Source organism: Pongo pygmaeus, chromosome 6 (assembly GCF_028885625.2).
Source record: "Pongo pygmaeus isolate AG05252 chromosome 6, NHGRI_mPonPyg2-v2.0_pri, whole genome shotgun sequence".
Taxonomy (NCBI): domain Eukaryota; kingdom Metazoa; phylum Chordata; class Mammalia; order Primates; family Hominidae; genus Pongo; species Pongo pygmaeus.
In genome coordinates this window covers 83,501,079-83,526,775 of record NC_072379.2, presented here as the reverse complement: position 1 = coordinate 83,526,775, position 25,697 = coordinate 83,501,079, and the positions used below count along the sequence as shown (strand labels likewise).

The following is a 25,697-nucleotide window of genomic DNA, read 5'->3' as shown; positions in this document are numbered from 1 at the left end:
GCCTATTAATTTTTGGAAAAAACTCAAGTATGTTTAAAATCTTGTGTGACATATACTCACTTTCAAATTCCTGGAGTTTGCCAAAGGGAAGAAAGAGTTAAAGAGTCAGATTTCTTGAAAGTAAAGTGGGGTGCAATTTTTTCAGTCTGTTCATAGCTACCAGAAAACAGGCTCATTACAGAGAAATTATATAGAACATGTATTACTTATTGAGTATTTACAACCATCTGAAAATCCTAAAATTAGTAAGGATGGAAAAGATGTGAGAGAACACCTGGTCCTCCATCCTTCTCTCTCAATGGCAAGAAAGTTAAGTGACGTATCTAGGGCAATAGACTGAGTTTGCTGGGACCTAGAACACTGGACTTCTTTCTACTGCAGCAGACAAGACTTACCCAAGAGAGATTAATGGCAAAGATATACAACTTTTATTTGACCAAACACTATCATGGAACAGCATTTTATAATAAGGCTTGCCTTTCAGGGACACAATGGTCTGGATGGATTGAAGGGACAGCCTGGTGCTCCTGGTGTGAAGGTAAATATTAAATTAGAAGCACTGTTTTTAAGCACTTGATTGAAATTCCCCATGACCTCCAAAAAAGTATATTATACTGAAGGCTACCCATATTACAAAAAATATTTTTTTTTCTTTTCTGTACTTCAAATCCCTCAAGGATGGGGACTATGAGAGTCTGTGAAAAAAGGTCAATTATTAATATTTATTAAAATTCAATATCTATTAAACAATTGAGATAAAAATAACATTAATAGTTTCTTCTTCCATTTCCTTTCCTCCCTCTATAATTTCAGTGTATCTCTGCAGCCAAAATAAAAGTAAATAAACATATAATCAGAGATTAGGACACTGTATTATTTTAGACTGTAAATTCTCCTTTGCCACACACTGATTAGATAGGTACATTCATGTCGCTATACACTTTTCAACCTCTTTCCTGTGATTTATCTGTGCACACTCAAAAAAATTTTAATTGGGTAATTAAAGTCTCAGAAGTGTGTTATCTCTTGGCTAGGCGCTTCTCTGACAGCGTTTTCAACTATAAAATGTTCTCTTTCCTATTAAGGAGATAATGTGATATTAAAGTGAATACCAACGTAATTACAAATTAATGAGTAACGAATACTAGCGGGACCAGAAATGAACATGAATATGGAGAATCTGTTCTAACTTTCCAGCTGCCACACAAATGGATAAGGTCAAACTCATTCTCCCAAGAGTCCGATATAACAGCTCAGACTACTAATCACTGTATCATAAAATGTTAGAGCTGCAAGGAGCTTTGGAGACCCCCTCATTTTGCAGAGGTGGGAAACTGAGGCTTCATGAGAGCAATTGACTTGCCCAAAGTCACACATCCAGAGGTTAGAAAGTCATAGGCTAGAAATGATCCCCCCCCTTGCCACTTCAATGCTTATTCCCAAAGAATAGACTTCACATAGAATCCTGGAAATGAAGGGTCCTTATGAGGTCTCTTAAACCATATTTCCCCTATATCTAAATCAGATTATCTTTAAAAAAAGTTCTTTTACATGTGCCATAGTATTAAATCCCACTACTACTACTACTACCCTGCTTTTTACTCAGGATAAGAATATAGATTGGAAATAAATATGATGGCGCTAAAAAATACCACGAAGCTTCAATTTTTCATGCACATTTTATGAAAGTGATAACACTGAGTGTTCAAAACAACTTTAAAGAGGATAAATATGGTTACATCGATAGTAAATTTACCCTTTGCCATCTCTTTTTATGATATTGTTTCTAATATATAATTGATATCCTGAATCTAAGGGAGAAATTGGGGAGGAGGTACACTCAAATAACCACATCTCCTTAGAACCTGGATATGTGGTGCTATCTGAATAAAAACTCATGTTAGCACATTTTAAAATCTGTGTGTCTGGCATAGTTGAAAAACAATCTACATGTGTAAGAAATGTTATGAAATATATGAATGGTTCAAAGTAAAAGAACAGGGTAAAATTGCACTATCAGGAAAAATAATTGTTATATTTAATGAACAAAAGCTCGATCCTTCTCCATGTAGGGTGAACCTGGTGCCCCTGGTGAAAATGGAACTCCAGGTCAAACAGTAAGTATTGACTACTTCATTGTAAATTTAAATGTGTACACTCTTTATGAGATGGAACTTCTTTAATGTTTTCGCTAATCACTGTATCTTTCAGCATTGTATTCTTTGATATTTTTCTAATAGCCTTCTGATACTTAATTGAAATCCACTATCGTTTAGTTGGAATTAGAAGGCAACTTATTTATTTTTAGTGTATTCTTGTACAGGTTGGAAACTGAACAAAGCAAATGATGCCTGTGACTTTTTTTAAATTAGCATTCTGGATTTTATTGAAACTATTTCTGCTTCTAGGGAGCCCGTGGGCTTCCTGGTGAGAGAGGACGTGTTGGTGCCCCTGGCCCAGCTGTAAGTGCTTCCATTTTTGTTCAGTTTCATCCTTTTAAAAAATCTTCTAATGACTGTCATTTAAGTTTCCACCTGATCTTCCCCTTTATTTTCTTCCTAGGGTGCCCGTGGCAGTGATGGAAGTGTGGGTCCCGTGGGTCCTGCTGTAAGTTTTGACACTGGGGAATTTGAAAGGAGTTGAGAATGTGGGGTGGGCGCTGTCTTCTTCATTAATCTCTTATGAAATAGCATCATTTCAGACACTTTACCAAATGTTCTGTGAGGTCTTTTGAAGGCTCCATTTATAAGTAGTGTACGCCATTTATAAGTACCTGGACTTTTGATTGATGTATAAAGCAAAATATCCCCACCCTGGATACCATGAATGTCTTGCCTTTGATGAGATCCTAATGACAACAGACTGGCTGTCAGTTTTTTTCTTTACTAATATAAATAGTGTTATGCCACTGTAAGCAACTTCAATCTTCTGTCATTGTTATTGTTTTCTTAATTTACTTGGAGGAAATTTCTTACCACCTTCTGCTTTGATTTCAGGGTCCCATTGGGTCTGCTGGCCCTCCAGGCTTCCCAGGTGCCCCTGGCCCAAAGGTAAAAACATTGGTGACCATTGTCACTACTTTGATAAACTTCTTACTGTGATGTGAAAGATTGGAACTGTGTTTGCAGATAAAGAGATAATTATGAAACAGTTACCTTAATTAGTCCTTCCCTTCAAAATGGACGTAGAATGACCAGTTTTCTCACTCTACATTTGAAATAGATCATTTCTCTGCACTGTGCACTGTGCCCATCGATATAGATGGCAACATGGAAATAGACTCTAGGACTAGTGAGTTAGGACTGACTGAGAACCAGAGTCAACCACAGAGAGACAGAGGAGAGAGAAGGTAATAACAGTAGCCGAGATGGCAGAATCAAGCAAGGAAAATAGGAAACCAAACTCAAATCTTGTTGTAATAAAACGGATAAGAAAAATAATTGCAATTTTGAAGTTTTATGAAGACATTTCATAAAACTTGGCATCTTAAAAACAGATATGCTGTTTCATTATTTGCTGGTTAATTCCTTGGTTTAATTTCCTCTTTTAGGGTGAAATTGGAGCTGTTGGTAACGCTGGTCCTGCTGGTCCCGCCGGTCCCCGTGGTGAAGTGGGTCTTCCAGGCCTCTCCGGCCCTGTTGGACCTCCTGTAAGTATTCATTGTCTTTAAACTTTATTGAGTAAAAGAAAACGAAGATGGGGTAGGGGGAAGAAGAATAATGAAGATGGGGTCAAAGAAGAACTGAAATATTCCAATTAACTGATATCCTTCTCCTTTCCTTTTCCTCATAGGGTAATCCTGGAGCAAATGGCCTTACTGGTGCCAAGGGTGCTGCTGTGAGTATACCTGTGTAGCCAAAATGTGCTGCTATGATTTTAAAGGCATTTAATGTGTGCTGCTTCTACAGCCTATCACCTCCCTAATGGACCACACTACATTTTCCTTCATAGGGCCTTCCCGGCGTTGCTGGGGCTCCCGGCCTCCCTGGACCCCGCGGTATTCCTGGCCCTGTTGGTGCTGCCGGTGCCACTGGTGCCAGAGGACTTGTTGTAAGTGGTCATGACTGTGGTTCTCATCATCCTGAAATACCAGCTCTGCCGTCATTTCATCACTATCTAGACTTCCACTTGTAGTTTTATTATTCCTATTTTTCTCTTCCTTAGCATTTTTAGTTTATATTTCTTAAATATGTATGTACACTCCCATCTGCTATATGCACACAGACATGCCCTTCCTGTTATCTTAAATCATTACCTCAAGGTAAATGAGGCAAAGTTCTACAATATCAGTTTTGTCCCTTCGACCAATACCATTCCCCTGTACGCAATTTAAATATGAACAGGGTACATTTCCTAGAGAACTTGAGCTTCTCTTTACCTTGACCCACAAATATTCTGAGAGATTTGTCTGCAAGAGAGTTTCAACAAATGTTTGTCGTTTGACCACTGTTCTGTATTGAACCCTAGGGTGAACCTGGTCCAGCTGGCTCCAAAGGAGAGAGCGGTAACAAGGGTGAGCCCGTAAGTAGCTCTATCATCACACTTTTATAAAGTTAATTGTTTTTCTCATTCCAGTTTCTCCAGCTGGACATAGTATAAAAATTATTTTTTTACTCCCCCTTCTTTTGTTCTTTTCATTAAACAGGGCTCTGCTGGGCCCCAAGGTCCTCCTGGTCCCAGTGGTGAAGAAGGAAAGAGAGGCCCTAATGGGGAAGCTGGATCTGCCGGCCCTCCAGGACCTCCTGGGCTGAGAGTAGGTTTCAAATGCTCCCAACACCCAAACACACCAGAGGCAGATTATGACACCCCTTCATTGGGAATTGGTCAAAATTACTGACTGTGTTTTCTTGGGCAAAAAAAAGCATCTGCTTTCCATCTGCCTTATTAAATCAGTGACTCTCAATTTAATATGTTATAAAATTGGCCTGGAAACAATGTTGACCTACTTTTGCAGGATGCTCATCTATGAATTCCTCTAGGGGTTGGGTGAAGTGTTTTGGCTTGGTTTGTGTCTGTATCTCCCCTGTAAGGAGATCATGCTATTTTTAACAAACTCTACCTTATCAAAGTCAAGAGATTTCTTTAATTCCCTCTATTTCATGTACTTTCTTGCAGGGTAGTCCTGGTTCTCGTGGTCTTCCTGGAGCTGATGGCAGAGCTGGCGTCATGGTAAGCTGTCCATCACTTACTTCCTAGAAAGGAACTTGATGCTTCTGGTGGTGGGTGTGTCATTAGCTTTAGCATCCTCGTCCTCTATCTCTTTTTTTTTTTGAATAGGGTCCTCCTGGTAGTCGTGGTGCAAGTGGCCCTGCTGGAGTCCGAGGACCCAGTGGAGATGCTGGTCGCCCTGGGGAGCCTGGTCTCATGGGACCCAGAGTAAGTTTCAAACTGATTCTGAGCAAATCACACCTGGCATTATTTCCTTCTTTAAAGGGTTGGTTAATATTGAAGATAACAATAAAAATATCAAAAGTAAATTTGTTAGTAGTCTTGCTGACAGTTGCATTTTTAACTTTATCAAAGCTCAGTAGATATTTTCATGTATTTAATTAGTTCATAAATTTTCTATTTATTACTTGATACAATGACTATGAGGTTTTTGGAAGAATAGATCTATTTTAATATATCCAAATTAGATTGGTCCTCCTATCAGCATGAATCTTTTATCTTAATTTGTGAGTTTTATATAAGGTGTTCATGAAATATATTAGGACTATACATTATTCGTTTATTAGATTCATAAGTGAAGTCTTTTTCCTAGCAATCACAAAGTGCTGTAATGTATTCAGCATCACACTAGCTATGGAGAAATAACCTCTAGGTCCATAGACACACTAATCCATAGCAATAGAGTAATTTTTTTTGCCTCCATTACCTCTTATGGGTGAATATCAACTGTAATTGTACCATAAACAAGTAATAGGGACACCAAAGATAGCAATAAGAAATCCACTTTGGAAATTGCTTACTAAAAGTATTAGTTTTTCTATTATGAGGTAAATAATGTGATACATTTTGCCCATATAGCATGTTGCTTAACAGTTTCTTGAGATATCTGTAAAAGGAAAGCCACAAAAAAATAGAGGGAAAATTTCAGAACTCTTTTCACACTTCCCAGCTAGTGGCTAATATTCCTAATGATTTACCCTAGGCAACAAACTAAAAGTGGAGGGAAAAGGTGCCTTTGTTAGACTTCAGTTAATCTGAGGCTTGAGTATGTAAGTTAAAGTGCCAATATAAAAGCATCCTCATTTATTTTATAGGGTCTTCCTGGTTCCCCTGGAAATATCGGCCCTGCTGGAAAAGAAGGTCCTGTCGTAAGTATTGCTCATTTTCCATTATATTTTCAAGGACACTTATTGCACCCTTATCAAGTCTATTTTGTGGCTTATTTATACATGAGCACATTGAAAATAAATATCAGACACATACATCATCTGGGAATGCAGAGTAATAGATTGTAATTATGGAGTCCAAATGAATGCAGGACTGAAAGCAGAGCAGGGGAGAGAAAAACATGGCAGGGAAAATTGAAGCAGGTGACAAGGGGATGCAAGAGAAGGGAATGAGGGAAATTGCATACATACGAGATTGAATTGGCTATGTGTGTACCGACATCCTAGTTAGAAAAGGAAAATGGATTCATAATTTATTAACGCTTTATACAAGAAGCTCTATGCATTCAGAAAACTATTCTGTTTCATCCGTGGCAGCATCATAAGCCTGAGGTTGTGAGAATATGTTGACGCTGAGTGAACTTGAAATAACTCTGCTTTCAGGGCCTCCCTGGCATCGACGGCAGGCCTGGCCCAATTGGCCCAGCTGGAGCAAGAGGAGAGCCTGGCAACATTGGATTCCCTGGACCCAAAGGCCCCACTGTAAGAATCACCACAACTTTCTTACCCTCAGCACTTTCTGTAGCCAAATTTTACCAAACCCTAGTATTTCTCTCCTGCGAATCAGTCCAGTCTCAGGGAGTTTCCTTTCAACACAGGAAAACTGCAGGCCACTTATCACATTAAAAGTTTACCTCTAGTGTATCCTTATATCCCTGCTAAAAATCCGTCTCCTGAGCCCCGTGCTTCCACAGACACAGGGACATCTTACTGTACATGGAGCTGCATGGTGATGGATCACCCTTAGATAACAGAAACCACAGACTAGGGATCTCAAAAGAACACAAAAACAAGCAGGAATCAACATTCCAAAATCATCGTGGTTAATTTGACATTAAATGTGCAAGGCTGCTTTTTGTTTTGTTTTGTTTTTCATTTTTACTCTAGGGTGATCCTGGCAAAAACGGTGATAAAGGTCATGCTGGTCTTGCTGGTGCTCGGGTAGGTGCTAACTTGTGTACAGATCTATTCACATAGCATTCATCTAAGAACCACACTTTTTTTTTTACACCATCTGATATCATTTTGTCACTTTCTTTTCAAGATGGCATCCCCAGGGGTCCTTTTACCATCATAAAATGCCTTTTTAAAAACCAAACTTATAAAACAGTGAGCAAAAACGAATCAGAATATACATTAGGTCAAAAATACAGAAGCACTTGGCTTTTATTTTATTCATTTTGTGATTAAAAGGGTATGAATATGTAGTAGCATTCTCTGGCCTTTATAAATTGCCTTGTGTCGCATACTTTGCTTGAGTCATATCAAAAGTTAGTAGGCAAACCCATAAATATATATACCTACTATGTACCCACATAAATTAAAAATTTAAAAAGTTAGTAGGCAGTATTTGGGCTTTGGTGGGAACCCACAATGAGTTTAATTCATGCTAAAATCACAAACTTGTTTTAAGGAAGTAATACCTGAGGCTTTGAGACATCTTAAACTACCTGGCTTACAGCTAACCATCAGCCTTTCTGTTAAATATTTTTAGGGTGCTCCAGGTCCCGATGGAAACAATGGTGCTCAGGGACCTCCCGGACCACAGGTGAGGATTTCTCCCACTCTTGTGCTCTTCTGCACTAGAATGTATATAGTCCCTCAAACTGACCATCTCCATTTTCATTCCAAAAGTTATACAGCTAGACAACAGTGGTGACATACGTTGCTATTTATGCTCTTTCCTGTCACTTTCAGGGTGTCCAAGGTGGAAAAGGCGAACAGGGTCCCGCTGGTCCTCCAGGCTTCCAGGTAAGTCAACTCAAACATACACAATACTGCCTTTGGTTAGCCTATTCAGCTGTAAATCACCGTACCGTACCTCTCTTCACCACAATAAACATGATTTCAGGACTGAAGCAAAGAAAGGTGCATTTCTTTCAAACAAACTTTTGTGTAATGCTTTAATAACATACAATCATGCTCATGTTGATATTTGGTAGCCACTACCCCCAAACTCAATTATTAGCAAATCTCCTGAACATAGCCATAGGATTGAGATTTGTATTTCTTTTCATTTTTAGGGTCTGCCTGGACCCTCAGGTCCCGCTGGTGAAGTTGGCAAACCAGGAGAAAGGGTGAGTAAAACAAGTAATAGTAAGTAGTGACTACTAAACTTGAGAATTTCCCCCTGTTTAATACCCCACTGCTATGCAATTATAATATGTAAAAGAAAATTTCCTATTTCATATGTTAATGATAGTGTTTTACATACATTGGTGCTGATGGAGAGAATGAGCCAAATTACTTTAGTTCTGATTACTTTGTTTTACAGATTTAATGAAACATCACCTTATGAAAGTAAAATCTATCAACGAATATTTTATTTAATAGCCTTACTTTTTGTATTGTTCTTGATAACGTTAAGATACAAATTATTTCCTTCCCCACAGTGAAAAAGTAAATGCACAATTTTCAATCAAACTAGATCCTGAAAAATTCCTTTTGTGTTTTTCTTGGCATTCAGACATGACACTGCTATACACAATCAGGGCATGAGTTCTGAGTCATTTTCTCTCTAATTGTGATGAATGTGCCCCAATTCAGTTACATTCTGTGGCCTGGTCTCCTTTGTCAGCAGTAGGACACATTAAGGAGACAGCTGGTCAGTAATAAAAGAGATACACTTGGGTATACAATTAACTAGGTAATGTACAGAATATGGTAATTTCTCTTAAGAAGACGATCTGTTATTTAGCTAAAAATAGGCAACGTCTAATATTATTCATTATTATTTATCTTATTATTGAAGGAAATAGTCTGTTTGTCACTTTTTAAAAAGCAATAAACTAAATAATGGGAAACAAATTTTTTGATACCAAGTTCTGGGATGGATACATTTTTGTCACCAATAAAATTCTCTCTTTCTGTATCTTTCCATACTAAAAGTTGTTCTTATTAGCCTGTGTACTCATGCAGTCATGTAGATACTGCCAGCTTTATTTCACTCTTTCCAAATTTTTCAAATATCTTAATCATAAGTAATTTAGAGATCACACACAGATTTCATGCTTTATTCTCATGTTTTGTCTAGGGTCTCCATGGTGAGTTTGGTCTCCCTGGTCCTGCTGGTCCAAGAGTAAGTGTTACTTCATTAACTTTCATAAACTCTGGCAACGTATTTTTAAAAGTAGTAGTGCTTTCTCCTTAAAGCCACTGATGACCCTGCAACAAGTCTCTGATGCTCTTCTCTAGTAAAATGTAATCTGTAGAGAGCATTAGATTTCTAAGTTGATAGTAGAATTTTTTGTTTCGTTGCTCATATTTCCTATTCAGTAATTACATAGTTATAAGAAACAAATAAATAAATACATATTATAGTCAGTGATTTATATAGACAACTATGCTACATTTGTGACAGTGGCTCAACTTGAGCTAAGGAAAAATAATATCTTACTAAGATCTAAAGTTAATTTTGGCAATGTGTGTTGATGTTCAAAGCCTAAAGCCTAACTTATGAGTAGTCATATAAAGAAAAAATACTTAGTTTCTCTGTGGGTATTAGCATCACTGAAATGATTAATTTTCCCTGAAAGTATTCCATCATGTCACTAGTTAACACATATGTAGGAAGCTCAAAGAACCAACTTATAACAAGGTCCTTTGAAACAGTTACAACGTGGACCTATGTGATAAATATTTTGGGCTATAGAATGCTATGTTCTAGTGATATTTAGATGTAAATTGGGAGATATTTAGATAGACATATATATATGCAAATACATATATCAAATATACATATGAATATTATAACTGTTATATCATTATTACACAAGGTTATAAAAAGGGGGCATAGATAGGAGAATATCTAATGTTATCTACACCTGCCATTGCTATTCAACTAAAATTTCTTTGAATACTACACATAACTGCCATCTGTTTTTACCTATGGATTTATCACAGAAAAGACTCCCCAAAAAAGGGGAATGAATTGCAAAAATTGAATATTATACTCTAGAAGCAACAAATTCTGGAGTTGTAGTCACGGAACATTAGAGCTAAGTGACACTTTAGAGAATATCTCATCAGTCTCTTCATTTTTCTAGTGGAGAAATTAGGAACAAAATAAATTTTAATTTGCTAGTAAATGCAGAACCAGGGCTCGGAAGCTACACAAGTGTAAACTCTCATATGTAAAACAGTATCACTGAAAGTGATGAATGGTGCAACACTTCTTCTAATCACTTTTTTCAGGGGGAACGCGGTCCCCCAGGTGAGAGTGGTGCTGCCGGTCCTACTGGTCCTATTGGAAGCCGAGGTCCTTCTGGACCCCCAGGGCCTGATGGAAACAAGGTAAAATCTTATGTTTTATATATTGCTGGTTTGGCCCAGTCGGCCTAGAGTAAGTAGACCCTTTACAATAGAAAGATAATTGTTTTTCAGATTTTTATTTATTTCCAGTTCTGTGATGACTTCCTTCTCAGTAAACAGCAATCCGATTCCAGTGGACCTGAATTATTCTAAACAAACAAACAATAGCAACAAACTGTGGGGGAAAATTCAGTGTTCCCCAAATATAAATGAATTAGTATGGGTTGTCACTCTTTTCTCATCACACTGTTTGTGCTTTTGTTTTAATCTAGAAACATTGTATACATTGGACATTATTTTCAGAGAAAAAAACTTTTTATCTTAACATCTCATCCCATAGAGTAAAATTTCAAAAAGTAGTCTGAATTTTAATAATAAGAGTTTATGATGATGAAAATTCATTGGGCAATACATTCACCCCAAAAATTTTTCTGGAAACTTGTGTTCCAAAATAGAATCTGTGGTTTAGATTTTAAAATAGATTTAGCATACATTCCTGAAAAAGAGATTACCTTAACCACAATAAAAAGAAGACAATTCATATTATTTTAGTTCTTAACTCTAGGGGAAAAAATGTAAACTTTAGTTGCAAAAAGCTATTTTAGTGTATGGAAGGATGTTCTTGGGAAAAAAATAAAAACGTAAGAGGGAGAGAGGAAATAAAGAAACCACGGTTTTGTGAGGTAGTACTTTCAAAGGGATCTATTTATCTCGGAAGCTAGTCAACAGGTTTTAAGTATGTGGAATTGTAGGGTTTTATATAAAAATGGAAGATACAGTCTCTACTCTTAAGGAGATTAAAACACAAACATCTCCTCAATTGACAGGGTCTCTTTCCATGTTTTCTATCTGGGCTAAGAGACTTATCCTTGAAAAATGTCTGTGGGTAAACATTTTTTACTCTTTGCTTCCCATTGTCCTATTCTCTTCTTCTCCATGCCTGCCATCCTTAAGAGGATTGAAGCAGGTTATAGAGGAATCACAGCTGTGCACTCCCACTACCCTCATCTCTTCAGTCACCATGTCATTAACAGCATCTCTCTCTGCTATATTCTCCCTCCTTTCAATAGCCCAGCCTTCTTTGTGTTTCAAAGCAGGCAAGAAGCCTGTCTAGCTAACTGTTTAAATTGGAATTCTTCAAGAGTTTGATTCTTCATTTTCTTCTTTCTCCACTAAAATTGATTTCACATGTGTTTGACTCAAGGGTGAACCTGGTGTGGTTGGTGCTGTGGGCACTGCTGGTCCATCTGGTCCTAGTGGACTCCCAGGAGAGAGGGGTGCTGCTGGCATACCTGGAGGCAAGGGAGAAAAGGTACCCTCCCTGTGTTGAACCCTATTACATATTGTTGATGAACTCTAGCGAAGAAGGCTGCACAAGGATGCCCAAGTTTTCACAATTCTTGGCAGGTGGTCTGGTAGCATTTTGATATCTATCTATATATATTTCCCTCTGCCACCTAGCACCTACACATTTCTAAACTCACTAATCTGGCAAAATTCCTTGCTACCATGGAATTTCACACAAACAGATGGTGTTGAGTAATACATGAGGCTCATTTTAATGCCACTAACAATAATGCCTCATCCTGCCCTAATTAATGGGAAGAAGCTACATTGAACAGCTGTCAACCGTGCTGCTGCATTAGTTATGCCATAAGAGTGATCAGGCGCTGCAGCCCATTGTGATGTTGCCTTACTATGCTGTCCACATGAATCTGTACCTTGCTTGATTATGCTTCAGGAGAGTGTACGGAAATTAGAAAAGATTGTTTAACAATAATCTGGAAATGGCCTTGAATTATTTTTTCCTCATTATTTTTCTCGATTAACATTCTACAGAATGGTAAGGAATCGAGACATTGCTAAAAATCTTAAATGACTGAAGGTATCATAACATCTTCTGTAAAAAATAAAAAAGCTTTATATTAATTTTGATTCAAAATTTTGGTCAGAAAACAAAAAGTTTCTCTTGCTTTATACTTTCAGGGTGAACCTGGTCTCAGAGGTGAAATTGGTAACCCTGGCAGAGATGGTGCTCGTGTGAGTAGAATTTTGTTTGTATGTTTGTTTGTACTTAGATTTTTTTGATGTTTGAATTGAGAAGTTTTCCAAATTAGAACTACACACACTTTATTTATCAAGTTTAATAAAATATTCCTTTCTCTCCTGGGTCTATGACTAATAATATCATTTTACACGTTCCAAGGGAAAAATTAAACGGGATTTAACCTCTTTGAAAATAATATCTTGAATTTTCTAACTTCCCTAGTGTCAGCGATACCAACTACAAACTATAGACCAAAAGCTTTAGGTTTAATAGAATATTAAATGATTGTTTCAAGTGATAATAGAGATTAAAATAAATAAATAAATAACTCTCTTATGCTTTAGGAAGCCGGAACCTCTAACAAGATTCTATAGTTATTCAAACCTACTCCCTAGAAATTTGTCACCCAAAGAGCAGCCCCAAAGATTAGCTGTTAATGCCATGAAAATGCCAAAGATAATCCCATGACAGTCTAATTACCTTATCTAGGATGTCAGCCTCATGGGTCTTCCAGGCCACAGTCGGCCTGGATTCCTTTATTCACCTTTCCTTCGGAGCTGAAAACTGACTATAGCACATCTGTAATAGTCTTTCTTTTGAATCACATAGTTCTAACAGTTTCAAACAAGGCTACTCATTTGCTGCTCTCCAGGGAATTTTACAATAGCAGAAAGTTCAGATCTCCCAAATTTCTGACCTGCTATTGACTTACACATTTCTATAACCTTTATTACTGGAGTACCCTCCTTCTGAGAGTGGCTTCTAATAGTCTTGATAATTAGAACCAAAATGCATCAGAGGCCCTCTTGATATCCAACCAGAGTGCAGTGAAAGTGTTCAGTCACTGTATAAGCACAGCAAAAGAGAATGACAAGGTTCACTTTTGATGATATGGGGTGTTATTAATAAGACATGTTTCCTTTTTGGTACTAGGGTGCTCCTGGTGCTGTAGGTGCCCCTGGTCCTGCTGGAGCCACAGGTGACCGGGTAAGCATGCATTTTCACTAAGCCAACAGCAATATCTAAAATTTCCCGCCTTCTCTAGTCCCAAAGAGCCCCAGCAATTCATTTTTATGGCTTGGTATAAAACCTACTTATTTAAAAACCTAGCTATTGTGATAGAGCAGCAGGAAACAAATGCTGTGTGTTTAAAATTACTTTTCCTTCCTATAGATGTGCCAGCTATCTGACCTATACTCTAATCCTTAGCATTTGTTTTAAAGTCTTTCCATGTTGCGCATTAATAATATCCTAATGCACTGAGGCTTCTCAAAGCCTTCAATCATAAAAAAAAATCAATAAAATACATAGTGTGCCCATTTCACATTGAACTCTCCACTTAAAATAGATCTTATTTATTGTATTGCAAAGATGGCCACAAATAGATCAGCTGCATGTCCATCTAAAAATTAAAATGTCCTCCTCCTGGTATTGTGGGCACTGATTTATAGTGTTTTCTCAAGTGTATAACCCATACCACTTAACCCCCAAAATGAATATAGCATTAAGTAAAAATCCACTTCATTTTACTCTGTGAGATGTGCATTAGTTATCTCTTCCAAGGCAACTACAGACTCTGTCTGTCCACCACTGTTCTCTCTCCCTCCCAGTTCGTTGAGCATCTATGTCAGGCACATTAACAGACTCATCTTTGCTCCCATTATAGGGCGAAGCTGGTGCTGCTGGTCCTGCTGGTCCTGCTGGTCCTCGGGGAAGCCCTGTAAGTAAGAACCTGGGTCATTTTGTATACTCACACCTCACGATGTTTAGACATTGATGAACCTAGGATTGATAACACATTTTTAAATCCCTTCTCCCACCTAGGGTGAACGTGGTGAGGTCGGTCCTGCTGGCCCCAATGGATTTGCTGGTCCCGCTGTGAGTATCACATAATGAAGATTAATCTGAAAACATCCTACGTTGGGGAGTAGAGTGGGTCGGAATACCAGAGCTGTAACTGTTTCTTTCCAACAGGGTGCTGCTGGTCAACCTGGTGCTAAAGGAGAAAGAGGAGCCAAAGGGCCTAAGGGTGAAAACGGTGTTGTTGGTCCCACAGGCCCCGTTGGAGCTGCTGGCCCAGCTGTAAGTTGAATTCACTGGTGGTCCACACAGCAGCTGCCCATTAGATCTTACAATTAAATATATATCCGTCAAGTGCCTACTATGCAACAGGGAATATACCAGATAGAAGATGGAAAATAATGGAAGGATTAACATTTGCACACTGTTTTACAATGTATAAAAGTTTCATAAATATTGTTTTATTTTAATTCTCTGATAAACTCATAAGGGTGGTAATATTGAAGAGCATACTGACACAGATAGTCATTTTTTACTTCTACATTTTATTGTAAGAGATGCGGGAATGATACCCCTTGAAGAAAAGAGTAGCATTTATAAGGGTTTGTTTGTGATTTGACCCCATCTTTTTGTTTGCATTTAGGGTCCAAACGGTCCCCCCGGTCCTGCTGGAAGTCGTGGTGATGGAGGCCCCCCTGTGAGTATTTACAATGGACTCTCGCCACTTTTCTTTCTTCAGAATCTGTTAAGGACACTTGAAAGTTTTGAAATTTTTGGTAAATTTGGACTACCATGAGGAAACTTTTGAGATTCAAGTTCATTCTATTCAGAGCAATTCCAATATTGATGTTAACTTGAACTCAGCTGGAACTCAGTGTATGTTGCTATCACCTCACTTGAGATAATAACCAAGGTGGGCCCTAGGCAGTTTAATTGTAAAGTCAGAAAAAATATTTCTTTGGCGTCTTTCATCTGTTTATTAATATGCCCCTTCTTCTGCCTGACCACGTCCTTCCCCTTTGCAGGCAATGCTATCACAACAATTCTCTAGAGACCCAGAGCTCCCCAAAAATGAACTTTACTGACTTCTTCTCTCACTGGATAGTGCTGAATGATCTAGGTCATTTGTTATTCTTTCGTCCATGAACACCATTACTTATTAAGTGTCCATTTCCTTACCACTTAGCCAGGTGATAAAGATAGTTGTTAATGTATACACATTAATGTGTAATAATGACACAGTGTCTTATCTTCATACCTTTACAACCATAAGATAATATGTCAGCATTTCAGAAAGGACCATCCAAACCTTAACGCAAAATATGGGCATTCCAACTGGTGGCATGCTGGTAAGGAAGATGTGTGGAGAAGGAGGGCCTTCAGGGTCCTGGCTAAATAATGCCCTATATAAAGCTGCCTACCTCCTACTCCTTGGTCTATCCCTGGTCACATGTACTGATTTTCCGAAAAAAAAGAAATTCCCATCTTACCCAAATTCTTGGAGTTGATGTTGACTGTGGAATTCTAATGTGCTTGGCTCTTAGGGTATGACTGGTTTCCCTGGTGCTGCTGGACGGACTGGTCCCCCGGGACCCTCTGTAAGTAAATCACTACAAACATGTGTCTTCATTTACTCTAGCCAAAAGGCCTGCCTTCTGGTAGGAAACTGGTAAGAAACTCTTCATGAAAATGCATCACTAATATTTGCTATTACTCTCCTGGTCTGAAATCAGCTTTTCTGAACCATTAAGGTATTTCATCACAAGTTATATTTTGTAATATCAGTTTAAGAGGCTTTTATTCATGTGAACACCAGTCCCCTTTCAGGGGCATGGTCTCTTTGAAAAAAAAAAAAAAAGAACAGTTTTAGCCACATATCAGATATTTCTTTATCTAATTACCCTTTATGGCTAACATTCTGCCTCCATTGTTAAGGTATAATTGTTCCTGAATTTAAAGGTGGTTTGGCGTCTAATTTAATTCTGATTCAGACTCTCCTGTCAGGACTCAAGAAAATTTAATTAATTACCAAGGATTAAGTCTTCTGGTTAAGGTTTCGGGGAAAAAAAAATAGCAAAGATGTTGATTTCTTGGAATCCTTTTACAGGTTCATAACAGAAAAATCTTCATTCCCTGTAGGCATTTAATTAAACCTAGTTGAGAAGCGTGTGTGATTCCTCAATTATGAACAAAATGCCTATATTGGCTTTCTTTAAAAAAAAAAAAAAAAAAAAAAGAAGAAAAAAGAAAAGGCAAAGTCCTTCGAAACTCAGAGTCCCATTCATTTATCATTAACTCCTATCATTCTACATAGTTCTGATTCCAATATGCCAGGGTACCAGTGGCATGACATTGTTTTTCGTCATAGAAATTTGCCATAGTCTCTCCTCCATTATTTGGTTTGTTACAGCCTCATAAAGGAAGACAGGAGTTGCTTCTTTCTGTAAGAAAGAAAGAATGTTAAAAACTATAAATATTTCCCCCAAATGGCTAGGGTATTATTTTATTGCATCACTTTGTTTGCATCTTAAGATCTAGAATCTTCGCTGCTCTCTTCCAGGCCCTTGGTGATTAACAGAAAGGAAATGACCTTGTACATTTGCTCATAGGGTATTTCTGGCCCTCCTGGTCCTCCTGGTCCTGCTGGGAAAGAAGGGCTTCGTGGTCCTCGTGGTGACCAAGGTCCAGTTGGCCGAACTGGAGAAGTAGGTGCAGTTGGTCCCCCTGGCTTCGCTGGTGAGAAGGGTCCCTCTGGAGAGGCTGGTACTGCTGTAAGTGATTTCCAACTCCTCTTTCTTAATACCTTATGCTGAATTAAAATAAAGCCCCTACACAAATCTTCAAGTGGCATCTATTTGTTGATGAGTATTGTAGGCTCTCAAGTAGAGCTCAGTTGAGCCAGGAAATCTGTCCAGCACACACTGAGGGGCTGTGGCTTCCAAGATGCTCAGAAAGCACAAAATCGGGAAGACAATAAATGAGGGAACTCGGTTTTATCACACAGCCCTTTAAGCTATTGAAGGCACCTTACTGGTACCAGGATTAGAACAGAGTCCCATTGCTGTGGCCATCCTACTACATATTAATCAATCTCAGTAGGCTACCAATTTCTTAAGCATACACTGTCCAGTATTAGTGCTACTCTGAAAGGTGCCCCTATTAGACCTTAGAGGCCAAAGTCAAAATTTGCTTCCTTTTGATATACTGATTTTACTGATTTCCTTTTTGTTTTTGTTTTTGTTTTTTTGTTTTGGGATGGAGTTCCCCTCTGTTGCCCAGGCTGGGGTGCAGTGGCACGATCTCAGCTCACTGCAACTTCCGCCTCCCCAATTCAAGTAATTCTCTTGTCTCAGCCTCCCGAGTAGCTGGGACTACAGGCACACACCATCATGCCTAGCTAATTTTTGTATTTTTAGTAAAGACAGGGTTTCACCATATTGGTCAGGCTGGTCTCGATCTCCTGACCTCAGGTGATCCACCCACCTTGACCTCCTAAAGTGCTGGGATTACACATGTGAGCCACCCCACCCAGCCTGATTTCCTTTCTTTTGTGTATATACCCAGCAGTGTGATTGCTGGATCTTATGGTAGTTCTATTTTTAGTTTTTTGAGGAACCCCTCCTACTATGTACAACTATTATGTATCCATAATAATTTAAAATAAATTTTTTTATTTGTTTCCCTGCCTAGAGGCTATAAAAACTCTATTTCACCACCCCAAGTGTCTTTATAAATCTCAACCACATATTTTTAAATGTTGTGCCATTAGTCTCAAGGATGAATCAGATACAAAAGTATACATGCCAAGATGTAAACTCACTGTCATCACTAGAGAAAAGATATCCAAGGATATGTCCTAGTAATAAGAGGTCATTAGCCTTTTTCTAAGCTGAAGACAGTTTATTATCACAATCTTCAAGCCAATCTGTGTTATCACCTAGGGTCTTACCCATAATACTCAGTATTTTTTCTCTATTTAGGGACCTCCTGGCACTCCAGGTCCTCAGGGTCTTCTTGGTGCTCCTGGTATTCTGGGTCTCCCTGGCTCAAGAGGTGAACGTGGTCTACCAGGTGTTGCTGGTGCTGTGGTGAGTGCTTGACAATATTCTGACTCCATTAACATAAGAAAAGATTTTAAAAGCTGCCACTTCAAATGTGACAGATTGATCACTGAATAACTTCACTTAAGATTTTTATTCATGGCATTTTCTTTATACAGATCACATGTCACTTATCTAAGAAGCTTCAATACCACCTTACTTAGACATACACTATAAAGACACAGCTTAAAATTATGCAGAATGATTTTTGTTCTTTCCACGCACTTAGGAACGATACAATCTCTAATTGCATTTACTCCTCTGCAATATGAAATGCTGGCATCATTTATCCTGTAGGAAGAATGAAACTCTGGAAGTTCTGAATCATTCCATTAAACCTTATACGTGACAACAACTAGAAGCCATCTCATCTCCATAAACTCCATCAACTTTTTGAATTCATTTCATTTGGGATACTGAATGACACGAGGCTCACTTTTTACAGAGCGACATCCCATGATTACATAAAGCTGGCCACCTACATGTGGAGAAGGAGGGCGGGGATGATGCTAATGATACTTCTTACCATTGTGTGACCCATTCACATTCAATTTACCTTCTTTCTTCAAACTAGAATCTCCTGAGTAGGGTTGTTTTGGAGGGGAAGGTTAGCATTCCATCGAATGAGGGGAATGTCATTTTATCTTCTCTGCCTGTTTAGGGTGAACCTGGTCCTCTTGGCATTGCTGGCCCTCCTGGGGCCCGTGGTCCTCCTGGTGCTGTGGGTAGTCCTGGAGTCAATGGTGCTCCTGGTGAAGCTGGTCGTGATGTGAGTCCAACACTTGGTTTGTAAAATAAAACTGAGCAGGATTTCATTGTGTGAAACTTTATGTCCTGAGCTGAGGTTCTCTTCTTCCAAATTTCTGAACAAGATGGTCAGCTTCTCCATAGTATCTACACCTAGTATTGAAAATATGAAAAATGGCTTAGGCCAAAGAATGGGCTTTTCAATAGCACACTGCAAAACTGGGCCCAAGTATTTAAAACATCTCTAAAAAATATCTAGGTTGGCAGGTTTTTATCCCTAGTTTTAACAGTCTGAAAGAGGGTTCGTTACTGAGCACTGGAAGTGATGAAGACAGAGTAGCCACAATATAGGGGCTGCTAGGCAGCAGAGCCTAACCAACAGCCTTAATTTGTGTGGTGTCTTCACAGGGCAACCCTGGGAATGATGGGCCCCCAGGTCGCGATGGTCAACCCGGACACAAGGTCAGTACACTTTTCATCTTTCTCTAATTCAAAAGTGATTAAAATACAACCCAGATTGATGCTAAGCTTCATTTTGCCTTTGGTAGGGAGAGCGTGGTTACCCTGGCAATATTGGTCCCGTTGGTGCTGCAGGTGCACCTGGTCCTCATGGCCCCGTGGGTCCTGCTGGCAAACATGGAAACCGTGGTGAAACTGTAAGTCTGTGAATACCAGTCCCTCAGTGTAGCATTCTTGTGGGCTTCACTTCTGACTTCCCCACACTTGGGGATGGTGGGGGAGTGGGGAGGGTTATCTTGGGCCTAGCTAAGTTGTGTTTTTCTTTTCCATTTCACAGGGTCCTTCTGGTCCTGTTGGTCCTGTTGGTGCTGTTGGCCCAAGAGGTCCTAGTGTATGTACATGCTGAAGATTTCTTTGCAACACTAACATTTAGAGAGAATCAGTCCAAAACATCTGTTAAGAAAATAAACAATGTATCAGCTAGACTTAATATTTTAAAAAAATTTCAGTCCGTGCTGAGAATTGATACAAATAACTTGAGCTATTTTAAATCTCTTCTGCTTGTTTGTATTAAACAATTACAAGGATCTAGCCACTTTACAGATAGCACAACTAAAGCAGATTACCAGCAGAGGTGAGAGCCTAGCTAGACCGTTACATGTCCTGAGTTACCTTTGTAAACGAATTAAGCAGTATTTGTGGTGAAGTGAGTGCCATTTTTTTAAAACGGTAAGTCTTATCCATCCTTCTGTTTCTTCATAGGGCCCACAAGGCATTCGTGGTGATAAGGGAGAGCCCGGTGAAAAGGGGCCCAGAGGTCTTCCTGGCTTAAAGGGACACAATGGATTGCAAGGTCTGCCCGGTATCGCTGTAAGTAAACTGTAGCCATCTCGCGCATAAACTGATCCTGAAGGCCTTCAGCTCAGAAGGATTTTCATATTTTCACTGCTATTGTTCCAGTATAGCCTATATAATATCCATTTCCCATTCTCTGGCTAACTCCATCTCACTCTTGGAGATAATGCTATTTCATCCCAACAAGAAAGGTGAGGATTAAGGGAGATAGAAATATACATACATTAAAATCTCCTGGCAACAATGTCCTTCAACCCCACTTAAAATAAACATAATTAGAGGAATGACTAATATTGCACTGCTGAAATAGGTTGTGAAAAAAAATAATTGAATATAATAGACATAATGGGAGAAAAGAGCCCCACTTTACATTTTCAATTTTCTCAATCCGGAGTCCATTTAAACTAAAGTTTCCCATTCAATTTGGGAAAAAAAAAAAAAAAAAAAAAATCTGTCTCTTGACATGTGCTCTGAAAGTGTGATTTTCCTCTTCTGTCTTTAAAGGGTCACCATGGTGATCAAGGTGCTCCTGGCTCCGTGGGTCCTGCTGGTCCTAGGGTAGGTGGACTCAAGAGAAGATAGTTCATCTCTGAAATAGAGGCTAAAGCGAGCAGTGAGCCCCAGGCTGCTGCTCCCTTGGTGGGATTCACCAGCTCACATGCACTTGGTGTCTGTTTTCCTTAGGGCCCTGCTGGTCCTTCTGGCCCTGCTGGAAAAGATGGTCGCACTGGACATCCTGGTACAGTTGGACCTGCTGGCATTCGAGGCCCTCAGGGTCACCAAGGTCCTGCTGTAAGTATGATTTGGGGAAATAATAAAGAAGATCACTGACCTAAGGAATGTTTTCTTCAGACTAAACCAAGACAACTATGACAACCCATTAAAGTTAGCCCCATTTCAATATATTCTCTAATATATCTGGAAATTGTCTATATGCAATGGGCTTGTTAAGTCCATCCCTGCAAGTGTGCCTGGAAGCACGTTATTTATTTATGTGAACTTGATTATTTTTTTACTTATTAGAACATGCTTCCGTGTGAAGCTCAACTGAAAATCTGCTGCCATGGATGTCTGTCACGGTAACAAAATATAAAGCCTCTCCTGTCTCACTTTCACCTTTGCAGGGCCCCCCTGGTCCCCCTGGCCCTCCTGGACCTCCAGGTGTAAGCGGTGGTGGTTATGACTTTGGTTACGATGGAGACTTCTACAGGGCTGACCAGCCTCGCTCAGCACCTTCTCTCAGACCCAAGGACTATGAAGTTGACGCTACTCTGAAGTCTCTCAACAACCAGATTGAGACCCTTCTTACTCCTGAAGGCTCTAGAAAGAACCCAGCTCGCACATGCCGTGACTTGAGACTCAGCCACCCAGAGTGGAGCAGTGGTAGGTCAAGATGTCCAGACCAGACTGACCCTTCTCACAAGTTGAGCTTTTCAAAATTAGTTTCCATTGACATTTAGAGTGAAAATGCATTTGGGTAAAGATTACATTATGTGAAATCACACCCAATTAATGAAGCATCATCTTCTCCCAACCAGCACCCAATCTCATTTCTCTTAAAATGTATTTTTGCACTTTTCATAGTAATAAGACCCTGATTTGATTTTTCATGGAGGAGGGGAGGGAAGGAACTGTCTAATCTTAAAAATAGCCACCATCTTCCTCTTAAATGTGGGGTAGACAATCAAAAATATTACTTATGAGAGTTAGTATCTTTCATTAGTTATTATTAGAATCTGTGTTCTTCTCAATGAGAAGTTTCATGATCTGAATGTTATTTTCTTAAAAGGTTACTACTGGATTGACCCTAACCAAGGATGCACTATGGATGCTATCAAAGTATACTGTGATTTCTCTACTGGCGAAACCTGTATCCGGGCCCAACCTGAAAACATCCCAGCCAAGAACTGGTATAGGAGCTCCAAGGACAAGAAACACGTCTGGCTAGGAGAAACTATCAATGCTGGCAGCCAGGTGAGGAATCCCACAAACACCTCTCCTTCTGCTAAATAATATTTTCATAGGACTGTTTGTTAATTATCTGCATTTTAATCTCTGACAAAAAATGGGCTTATTAAAAAAAGACCTGTTCCTTTCCTGGGTTCCAATTTTGTCCTAAATTGCACATTAGAAGATGGATTGACTGGACACATCCATGTAATTCAAAGCTATTATTCAAATTTGACTTAATTGGTAATCATTGAAAAAACTGACTGATGTCATTTAGTGTGAAGGAGCACTGGCCAGCTATATGCCACACTCATACATATGCATTTTCAGAATGTGAGCAGCTTTTCTGAATTTTTAATCAAACCTTTTCACCAACTTTACTGAATGCCTACTGGAATTCCATAAATTACAAAATTACAGAAAAAGAAAAATGTCAGAATTTCTGCCTCCTCATTCTCTTATTCTAAAGAAGAAGCATATGCAAAAAGGATTAATTGAAACAGATAACTTTTTTAGATGACCTTGCCTCAGTCTAGTAGGTCTTGTGTTCATCTCGGTAACTGATATTTCAAAGACAAGTGAATTAAGTTTTCTTTAAAAGTACTCTTTTCCTAAGCTTGGATCTGAGTCCACTCTTCCTGAGATTTTTTTTTTTTTTTTTAATGTTTGACTCTTAGTATCTGAGTCCTTCTCCACTTAACCGGAATTTCATCTTATTTTCTGTAGTTTGAATATAATGTAGAAGGAGTGACTTCGAAGGAAATGGCTACCCAACTTGCCTTCATGCGCCTGCTGGCCAACTATGCCTCTCAGAACATCACCTACCACTGCAAGAACAGCATTGCATACATGGATGAGGAGACTGGCAACCTGAAAAAGGCTGTCATTCTACAGGGCTCTAATGATGTTGAACTTGTTGCTGAGGGCAACAGCAGGTTCACTTACACTGTTCTTGTAGATGGCTGCTCTGTAAGTAATACTGAAATATGGTAATAGCTTTGGGAAGTGGGATGGGGGGGGTTCTAACTTAGACCCCCCCCAAGGGGGGTTTAAAGGGGGGTTAAAAGAACAGAATGAGAGAACTAACTTATTTCATTTTTATTTCATAAGTAAATTCAGTTTTTGTATGTATTTTGTATTTATTTATACATATTAATTTCATATTTAAATTCAGATGATAAATTCAGAGTATTCTTATCAGATAGTGCCTTCTGAAATACTGAAATGTATACTATGTCCATGTATTGTTTTTTCTTTAGCATGTTGTTTAAATGATAATGTATGCCCAGAACTTAAAATTTCTTGAGACTTCAGTGGCCTAAACTATAATTTATAGTTATGTGTATTTTATTTTACTTATTAGTATGGCCTACATTTAACTTGTAATGTTTTTTCTACAATATGCTGTAAATATAAGAAAAATTAAAATTCACTAGCAGCAGCACTACATACCCACCCAGGTCCCGCTCCCAAAGACACACATAGAGGGACATACACACGACAATCCTAAAAATGACTTTGTAGAGATAAGTCACTTGCAATGTGTGTTGAAATGTTGTTGGTTTTTTTGGCTCGTTTGTTTGTTCGCTTTTTGTTAGACTGATAGGGAGCTCCTCTCACTAAACACACCCTTGATACTGTTATTTCAAAGATGAACTTATTTATCTGGGACAGACATCTTCAGAAGTACACATGCCAAACAGTGGTTCTTATTAAATCAAAGGTTCAGATATTATCAGATTCAGAAATAGTGATGCTTTGTGTATCTATTTTCTTCTCTTTAAACAGAAAAAGACAAATGAATGGGGAAAGACAATCATTGAATACAAAACAAATAAGCCATCTCGCCTGCCCTTCCTTGATATTGCACCTTTGGACATCGGTGGTGCTGACCAGGAATTCTTTGTGGACATTGGCCCAGTCTGTTTCAAATAAATGAACTCAATCTAAATTAAAAAAGAAAGAAATTTGAAAAAACTTTCTCTTTGCCATTTCTTCTTCTTCTTTTTTTTAACTGAAAGCTGAATCCTTCCATTTCTTCTGCACATCTACTTGCTTAAATTGTGGGCAAAAGAGAAAAAGAAGGATTGATCAGAGCATTGTGCAATACAATTTCATTAACTCCCTCCCCCGCTCCCCCAAAAATTTGAAATTTTTTTTCAACACTCTTACACCTGTTATGGAAAATGTCAACCTTTGTAAGAAAACCAAAATAAAAATTGAAAAATAAAAACCATGAACATTTGCACCACTTGTGGCTTTTGAATATCTTCCACAGAGGGAAGTTTAAAACCCAAACTTCCAAAGGTTTAAACTACCTCAAAACACTTTCCCATGAGTGTGATCCACATTGTTAGGTGCTGACCTAGACAGAGATGAACTGAGGTCCTTGTTTTGTTTTGTTCATAATACAAAGGTGCTAATTAATAGTATTTCAGATACTTGAAGAATGTTGATGGTGCTAGAAGAATTTGAGAAGAAATACTCCTGTATTGAGTTGTATCGTGTGGTGTATTTTTTTAAAAATTTGGTTTAGCATTCATATTTTCCATCTTACTCCCAATTAAAAGTATGCAGATTATTTGCCCAAAGTTGTCCTGTTCTTCAAATTCAGCATTTGTTCTTTGCCAGTCTCATTTTCATCTTCTTCCATGGTTCCATAGAAGCTTTGTTTCTTGGGCAAGCAGAAAAATTAAATTGTACCTATTTTGTATATGTGAGATGTTTAAATAAATTGTGAAAAAAATGAAATAAAGCATGTTTGGTTTTCCAAAAGAACATATTGAGTAAAATTCCTTGCTTCAATGCTCTTTGCAATATAAATATGCATCTCTACCAGCCATTAGACCAAGTGCCTCTGATTAGATAGAAATTATGCAAAAAGGGCAGTTTGGTGTGGTAGAAAGAGCAGAGAACGAGGACCCAGGAGAGCTGAACTCCAGTTCTGGCTCTGTTCCTTGTGGCTGAGTGACCTTGAAACTCTGAGCCTCTGCATTTCAGTTTCCATAGCTATAATATGAAAAAATTCCTTTT

The 25,697-nt window shown here is 38.6% G+C and overlaps 1 protein-coding gene across 1 annotated transcript in view; it reads left to right on the top strand.

Annotated features, from left to right (window-relative positions):
• Positions 1-24,912, top strand: part of COL1A2 (collagen type I alpha 2 chain) — a 36,067-nt gene extending 11,155 nt beyond the window's left edge. Inside the window, exons 10-50 of the mRNA XM_054494583.2 lie at positions 485-538; positions 2,073-2,117; positions 2,409-2,462; positions 2,563-2,607; positions 2,997-3,050; positions 3,551-3,649; positions 3,793-3,837; positions 3,952-4,050; positions 4,468-4,521; positions 4,646-4,753; positions 5,116-5,169; positions 5,278-5,376; positions 6,264-6,317; positions 6,780-6,878; positions 7,284-7,337; positions 7,891-7,944; positions 8,094-8,147; positions 8,420-8,473; positions 9,430-9,474; positions 10,590-10,688; positions 11,911-12,018; positions 12,693-12,746; positions 13,687-13,740; positions 14,420-14,473; positions 14,578-14,631; positions 14,728-14,835; positions 15,197-15,250; positions 16,098-16,151; positions 17,163-17,324; positions 18,534-18,641; positions 19,315-19,422; positions 19,809-19,862; positions 19,949-20,056; positions 20,197-20,250; positions 20,622-20,729; positions 21,219-21,272; positions 21,399-21,506; positions 21,839-22,097; positions 22,504-22,688; positions 23,391-23,633; positions 24,453-24,912. Coding sequence (XP_054350558.1) covers positions 485-538; positions 2,073-2,117; positions 2,409-2,462; positions 2,563-2,607; positions 2,997-3,050; positions 3,551-3,649; positions 3,793-3,837; positions 3,952-4,050; positions 4,468-4,521; positions 4,646-4,753; positions 5,116-5,169; positions 5,278-5,376; positions 6,264-6,317; positions 6,780-6,878; positions 7,284-7,337; positions 7,891-7,944; positions 8,094-8,147; positions 8,420-8,473; positions 9,430-9,474; positions 10,590-10,688; positions 11,911-12,018; positions 12,693-12,746; positions 13,687-13,740; positions 14,420-14,473; positions 14,578-14,631; positions 14,728-14,835; positions 15,197-15,250; positions 16,098-16,151; positions 17,163-17,324; positions 18,534-18,641; positions 19,315-19,422; positions 19,809-19,862; positions 19,949-20,056; positions 20,197-20,250; positions 20,622-20,729; positions 21,219-21,272; positions 21,399-21,506; positions 21,839-22,097; positions 22,504-22,688; positions 23,391-23,633; positions 24,453-24,599 — 3,561 coding nt within the window. The 3' untranslated portion in view covers positions 24,600-24,912. The remainder of the gene's footprint in view (positions 1-484; positions 539-2,072; positions 2,118-2,408; positions 2,463-2,562; positions 2,608-2,996; positions 3,051-3,550; positions 3,650-3,792; positions 3,838-3,951; positions 4,051-4,467; positions 4,522-4,645; positions 4,754-5,115; positions 5,170-5,277; positions 5,377-6,263; positions 6,318-6,779; positions 6,879-7,283; positions 7,338-7,890; positions 7,945-8,093; positions 8,148-8,419; positions 8,474-9,429; positions 9,475-10,589; positions 10,689-11,910; positions 12,019-12,692; positions 12,747-13,686; positions 13,741-14,419; positions 14,474-14,577; positions 14,632-14,727; positions 14,836-15,196; positions 15,251-16,097; positions 16,152-17,162; positions 17,325-18,533; positions 18,642-19,314; positions 19,423-19,808; positions 19,863-19,948; positions 20,057-20,196; positions 20,251-20,621; positions 20,730-21,218; positions 21,273-21,398; positions 21,507-21,838; positions 22,098-22,503; positions 22,689-23,390; positions 23,634-24,452) is intronic.
• Positions 24,913-25,697: the final 785 nt, after the last annotated feature.